Raw genomic sequence first — 7,521 nt, 5'->3', positions numbered from 1 at the left:
TATTTGTAATCTTAAACTTTAACATAACGTTTTCTTTTTGTATGTTTTGAGTAGTGGTTGATGATTGGACGTGACCCCACATTCTGAGCTCTTGACTCAGCTTGGTAATTATCTAACTTTAATCTTTGAAATTTATTGTATTTTAATAATAAGTTGTTAGCTTTTTTTATGTTTGTATGTTTAAACTTACATAAATTTTTATTGTTTCTTTTTCAAATCCGGTAGATACACCGTTGGGTCGCGATAAGACGTCAGATTAACCGACATTAGACTAGCTAGTTTTACTTCTATGTAGTATATTAGGAGATAACTTGTATACATCAATTTTTTAGATTATGAACAATAATGTAATTGGTTCTAGAGTTTTTCTAAATTGAGAACATCAACGAAATTTGGTTCTACAATGCTTTCTTGTAAATTGTGAAGAACAATATAATTTATTTTGGTTCTACGTTGCTTTTGTCAATTCAGTATATATTTTTGTAAATTTTTTGTTTTTTTCAATTCACTGCTTTCATTAATTGTATGCATTTTGTTCAATACATGTGGTTGATTGGCACCAAAAAAATTTATGATGCAGCGTCGCTATGAGCGTCGTTATTTACGGCTCGGCACCATCGCTATATACGTCGCTATTTAAAAGCATGCAGCGTTGCTATTTGCATCTCTATCAGTGTCGCTATATAGCGATGCACATAGGGACGCTCTGCTATCGATGATAGTAGCGACAATTTTAGGGACGTTGGGGATAAAACTACCCCCATACATTTGTGTCGCTATACGCGTCATTAGCTTTAAGAAACTCTTGTAGTGTACAAGCAATATGATGCTCTTCCAATATGTACACCTCCACATGAAGATGAACATGTTGTCCTCAGCGCTCTCCAAACTTCAAGACTCTATGCCTCTTTACTTGTTGCTTGTATTAATGCTCTCCCTCATCTCCCTCATGTCCAGTCCCATCCTCGATCTCAAACGGCCTCACCCTGTTCTTGTTGCTCTGAGAAAATAAACCTGCGAGGTTGCTGCATTTTCAGCGCTGCATTAATAATAAATTATTATGGTTGTTTTCTTTTGAGCACTGGTAAAGATGGCTTGCTTTTGAGAACTTGTAAATATGGCCGTGCTATTGGGGTTTAACAGAATTCTCTAAATGATGCCAAGTGGCCAGCTTTAAGTTCAAGAATCCAAGGAAGCACATTAGGCTTACCAAGTAAGGGGGACAACTATGTTTGGTCCAATGTCTACCCTCTCTCAACACTTCTTAGCAAATGGGCATGCAAGGGTAGGATCAAGAGCTCTTCTCAATCTTGGGTGTCGAGATAATCCAGCATTGTAGATGTTTCTAGGAAACATAATCTTGGTTAGCTGAGATTACTATGTATTTGAGACTTGTATACATATCAAATGTAAAAAAGGACGCTTACACATTATGATTCATGAAGGCACGTGAAAACATGTTCCTATCAAAGTCCAACTCGTAAGATCAATACTAGTACATCAAGGGATCTCGAGTATAAGAGATTACTTTGTGGGCTGACTCCATGATCTACAACACTCAGTCAGCTCACCATTGATCCCACCCCGCCATGCATATGTGAGTTAGTGGTGAGAGTCTACCCTCCCTCTGAAAAAGATCGACATGCTCCACCCCCAAGTTGAACTATGCCTAAGGCCAATTTTAGATGAGCTTGACTATCGAGAAGTGCTTGCTCATGCAATTATTAAAGCTATAGCATCTTTGAATGGCCCAATGTGATTTCAAAATTTATTTTGGCTTTAGTTATTTATTCTACGTATTATCAAAGTCTTTGGATAGGGCAATTTGCTTAGGGGGGTACTTAAGGCCCCCAAGGCTAGTACCTCAGCACATCCTAGCCCATTATATATCACTAATCCATTGACTAGGTTGGTTGGTTCAGAAACCTCTCTCTCTCTCTCTCTCTCTCTCTCTCTCTCTCTCTCTCATGTGCATTCTCTCATTGGTTCATCGCTTCCACATCATCGACTTAGATATGGTATTAGAGCTAGATATGGTATTAGAGCCTGGTGAAAACAAGCACACATTGAAGGAGCTTCTCTTGCCTATGGTTGAGGTGGTTGATGTCTTCTACAAATGCAGTGTTTTAAAATGTTTGTGTTAAAAAGTTAATAGCGGGAAAGATCTGCAAACAAGGGATCATAGCCTTTAGTAGAAAAGTGTAGGGCTGGGAGTTTTCCTGATAGGGTTCAAGAAGAGCTTCCCACATTTTATGGTGAAACGAGTCTGATAGTAACCCTATATCGGGCGGGGGGGGGGGGATCGGTTTGATGCTTCTCCCAAGTAATGGTGGGTCTGGACACTGGATAAATACTCAGGACCAATGTTTCGAGAAAAGTATGCCTCAGGAGGTGGAGAAGGAAAACTTCTCCTTAGAGAAGTCAAGAAAATAGTGTAAAATAGAACTAGTATTCCTTGATTGCCAAGCTTTGGAGGAGAAGGCATAAAGTTGGAGAGTGCCGGAATGAGTTATGATATGTGTATTGCATAAGTTATTGAGAAGCAATAGCGAGGAATACTATTAATTTGTGCTTTCTGGAATGGATTGTCTATTTCTCTTGATGTTATTGCAAGACATTCAGGTAATGTGGACGGACTAGTATCTTGATCAGTCATTGAGGTGCAGTACATGTAGCGATTGAATCCTGAAATTTGAGAGTTGAATGATGTTCTTGCAGAGAAAAGTAAGAACATAAGCTAAACATAACATAACATTAAGAAAAAAATTGCAAAACATAAGCTAAACAGAACATAACTTAAAGAAAGTCTCATAGATAAAAGAGAAACACAACATAAAAATTATTACAGATATTAGAGGAGAAGAATTTTGAGAAATAATTGAATACAGAAGAGAAAACTGAATGAGAGTTGCTACCTTAGAGCAAAGATTAAATTTCATTGCACGCTATATTTTTCTATGGTGTTTTAAATAATAGTATTTCTTGCAGTTTGGAGGATGTCCCTTCAAATTATTGTATCCTTTGGTGGACGTTGCATCTTGAGTAATTATCTCTTGTGTTTCCAATGCAATAGTAGTGCTCCTGTTGTGTGTATTGTGTAGTACGTGAAACTCGAAGTTTTGACAAAATGGAGGAAAGGACGACACATCATGTTTCATCCGTTTTGGTGGATTTGTCATGTGCTCTCTTCCTAGCTTCAAAATCAGATGTCATGCTGATGTAAACACGGTTGTTGATTTTGCACCTAATAGAGTAAGCTATGTAGTTCTCTTCATCTGTCGTTGTCTTTTGGGAGTTGGAGCAGTGTTGGAATGTGCTACTTCCTCTTGTGAAGTTGCTATGTTGTTGGGAATCTCCTTGTTGGTTTCGTTGTCGATGTCCTGCATTGAAGTGATGTGCTCAATTAGTATGTAATCAGATAATAATCACATAATTATATTCTATAAGGGGTGCATATGGTTACCATGCAGCGGTTCAAGCTTTCAAAATGGATCAGTTGTCTCACCAAACCGGGCATCAAAAAGGTATCTATTAAAATGCCATGTGAATTTCTCATCAGTTAAGATTGCTCTCTCGTTCCCTTTGAATTCGCTCGCAAAATCTTTGACCATGTTAGAAAGTGCCTGGCTTGCTGTATTCTTGTCGAGAATGACCAATTTGTCAAGGGAAAGTTTGAAACCGTAGTGCAGCATCTCGATTGCATAGGTGGTGATTCCAGAAGTCTTTGTGTTCAGTATTTCTTGGGCTTCTGTGTCTAGCATTAGTTTTTTTAACTCATCAAAGTCAATGCCCAATGATAGCAGTATCTCTTTTTGTAACCCTATAGAAATAAAAGGATAGATGTTGTAGAAGCAACCAAATTTGTTAATGTTTAGTGTTTGCAAAACAAGAATACGAAGAGCTCGAAGTACCTGTTGCCAGCTTTAGCTCGTTATTTCTATATTCTTTGTTTCGATTGCTGCATTTATTGATGTATGAGTGGAGGAGCTAAGTCGTGTGGAACCCTTCAATGAATGCACTCGGGGCCTCGCCAGCCATATTTGCTAGTCGCATTTGATTTCAAGATGGGTATACAGAATAATTGTTTTTTGGTTTTGAGGTAGCTGCGATGTTGATGAATTTATCAAATATATGAATGATAGAAAAAGAGAAATATGATGGTTGAGTTTTCTACATATTGAATGGCATAAAATGTAGCTACAAAATAGATTAATTCAAGGAATGGTTACCTGATCGGTGTCCATGAGGAGATGCTAGAGTTTGTTATTTGCTATGAAGGAAATCTGCAGTCAAGAAAACTGTCATCAAAGAATTGATTGTGTAGTCCATGCACCCTACAAGATGAAAGACCGAAAGAGCAAGAGGACTTGTTTGTGAAAATAAGCGAGGAAATGTCTAAAAATAAGCGACGAAATGTCTAAAAATAAGCGAGGAAATGTCTAACCATTGGGGGAGTGTTCTACTGGCCAGCCAGAACATCCTTGGGGTTGGGATGTTCAATATTTTGAGATGGCGTCTTTCTGTCACACGAGAGAACATGACGTATGCCAATCCTGGGGCGAAAGCTTGTTTTATAATGAGGATGACTTTCTTTGATATCATAGCTCCTTGACATTTATGTCCAGTGATTGCGTACGCGAGTGACAAAGGGAATGTGCTTTTGTGGAACCATTTACAATTGATTGCTCTTGTAGCATGTTTAGTCCTTCGTATTGTCATGGTGGTATTAGTGGAAAGTAACATTACTTCTATAGGAGCAATTTGATCGGTACAGTCGTATGAATAGGAAAGTGTATGACAAGTGGATCCATTTACAATTGATTGCTCTTGTAGCATGTTTAGTCCTTCGTATTTTCATGGTGGTATTAGTGGAAAGTAACATTACTTCTATAGCAGCAATTTGATCGGTACAGTCGTATGAATAGGAAAGTGTACGACAAGTGGATCCATTCGCGGCACCCATAGCCAAGTTAATGTTTTCTGTAATCATACATCTAGCCCCAATTGCAGTGTTGTCATCTCATGGAATGCCTTGTCTTGGAGCCATTCCTGTATTAATGGTTCATCAAGAGCGTTGGTCTTCAGTGGGATGGCAACAATATCGGATGCCGAGAAGGTTTTTTGCAGACTCAAGTTGTTGTACTTATATACGTCCTCTTTATGAGTACATATCAGTGTAGTAGCGTCATCGATTACTCGTAGGAGTTCAGTTTCATTAATTACACATTGTGAAAGCGACTCTTCTATCTATTGTTCTGTTGGTTGCTTGACACGGATCGTATCCAAGAATTGGACATAAGCGGGGTCTACAGCATGGCGAACTGAGAAGGTCATGTTGTGGGTAGTGGTTGCAGCGATGTAAGCTAAGTTTTGTATATTGCAAACATGGCATAATGGCTCCTGGTGATGGCAGACTAGAGGAAGTTGCACCAAGTCCCCAAAAAGCAAGATGAGCTTCTGACTAAATGGGTCAAGAAGTGTTCCGTTGTTGATGTTAACTATCTGGCGAACGACCATATTGAAGATTGTACTCGTTAGCATTGATATCTCGTCTATGATAATGACGTTGGCACCAGGTATAGTGACAAATCTTTCATCGGTGGGATGAATTGCTTGTGGAAAATGATGTTTGGAACAAGGAATCCTAAATTGATAGTGGACTGTAGTTGCAAGGCTGCTAAGGCGAGCAGCCGCTGCTCCAGTTGATGCAGTCAGGATAACGGTCTTATTATTTTTTATAAAGCTTGAGGTGAAGAATTTTATGAGGAATGTTTTTCCACATCCTGGAACGTCTGTAATGACATGGAGGCCATTACTTAGGCCTGATATACGATCGAAGATTTGTTGCTGTTGAGAGGTCAGAACTGCATTGTTGGTCTCAGCAAACTCTTGCAGTAGCTTCAGCATTCTAGCACGACTTTGAGATACTCTTGGTTCAAATGTGTCATTCACTATACAAGTGAGTGGATCTTCACAGTTGACGATGAAATTTTGTTTTATGAGGTTTAAAGTGTGTCCTGTATTTTCAGAGACAAGCATATTGCGCTGGGTGTGCTCATTTATGTACATCTCCAAGTCTTCATCATCAAGAATCATCCGACGGATTTTGCACTCCAGGAAGTAAGAAGAGGGTGTGTTGGTTGGTGATAGAAGTTCCATCTCATTCCTAAGGGAATTTTTTGCAACAAGACATTGAAGAACAATCCCTCTGTTTGATGGCCAGGATCATACTCTGTAAATCTGGCGAGGCGTTGTTTCTCTATGATGTTGTTGTTGTACGCATCACGAAAACTCACTACAGGAGTATGTTCGTGTGGCTTTAGAATTTTGTATCTTCTGTGGTAGTCATAGAATGTAATCTTTTCAAAATGAAGGGGCCTTGCATAATATAAATAATTGGATGCATGACTATAGTCTAGCTACGAGATAGCAACCGTTGCCGTAGTGATGGTGGAGAGGAGTCAATGTATTCAACCCGTTCACTCTTTGTGATGATTGGAATTTTGGAACAGTTGATTGCTGCCTCTGTTGTTGCAGATATTGGCTTTGATAATACAGAGGCTGCAATTAGTTGAAGCTTTACTTTGTCCAAGCCGTGAAGTCCGAGCCTTGTTGCATCATCTGTGGAGAGGTTCAATTTTCCAAAGGGTTTTGGTTTCATTGCATTTGAGAAGGTAATGCGATATAGATGAATTTGTGACTCTTTGAATATTCATGTGTGCTTTCCATAGGAGCAAGATTGTGGGATGGTACGGGACAACATTTTGATGGTCATACCCAGGACGATAGTAAAGCCATCTAGCAGTGTAGGCATCCATAGTTGAAGTCGTGTTGTATTGTGGTTCAAACGGGAAGCCGTATTTGCACACTCTAGCTGATCCCATAACTCTGCAAGAGTCTCTGCATCTGTGTATCTGTTTTGTGGTAACGAGGGTCTGTAGCTCGGTGGTGAAGATGTCTTGTGATTCTGTTCGTATGTATGCAGCAATCTCGTTTGCAACTCGGCACAAATCTTCATTAGAGATCCACAGTATGACATGTGCATGCAGTGAGCCTCGATTTTGCACTTCGTAGCACACCATGTGATTCTCTACATGGCCAATTATGCTGCTTCCATTGATGATGTATTTATTCAAGAAATCGTGCAAGCGAAGGTGAAACAATGTTGCACACTCTACACGGGAATCATTCCACTTGAAGTCTTGGTTGTAGCCTTGAGCAAGTTTTTCAATTGTGATGACTTCATGCCATCTTGTTTGGGAAACCTCATCAGCAGTGAATGTCAAGAACAGATGTGGTAGTCCCCATGTGTCCACTATTGTTATGAGGTCTCTCAAGTTTCGTCAATGCCATGGTTGAGTACCTGGCATTGTGGCTGGGAGATTGTATCAAATAATATGCTTTATTGCATCATGTGTAGATGCCGCGGTGTGTGCTCATTTGTAGTTATCAATATCCCTTTGCAAAAATGTACTATTTGTGGAGTTTGCAATCATGATAGCTTGTTTCAATTGGTACATC

The 7,521-nt window shown here is 39.4% G+C and overlaps 1 protein-coding gene across 1 annotated transcript; it reads right to left on the bottom strand.

The window, feature by feature from the left end:
- Positions 1 to 5,247: 5,247 nt before the first annotated feature.
- LOC147460732 (uncharacterized) lies at positions 5,248 to 5,907 on the bottom strand. Its single transcript, XM_086503941.1, has one exon. It carries the CDS (start codon positions 5,905 to 5,907, stop codon positions 5,248 to 5,250), a length of 660 nt encoding a protein of 219 aa, XP_086360067.1.
- Positions 5,908 to 7,521: the final 1,614 nt, after the last annotated feature.

Source organism: Adiantum capillus-veneris, chromosome 3, assembly GCF_014529385.1.
Source record: "Adiantum capillus-veneris isolate H3 chromosome 3, ASM1452938v2, whole genome shotgun sequence".
Lineage (NCBI taxonomy): Eukaryota > Viridiplantae > Streptophyta > Polypodiopsida > Polypodiales > Pteridaceae > Adiantum > Adiantum capillus-veneris.
Note: the sequence above shows the minus strand (reverse complement) of the source record. Positions and strands in the feature narration are given on the sequence as shown.

Bases quoted from the DNA above. Each gene is read 5' to 3' on its own strand.
- LOC147460732 (XM_086503941.1), bottom strand. From the start codon at position 5,907: ATGCTGAAGCTACTGCAAGAGTTTGCTGAGACCAACAATGCAGTTCTG.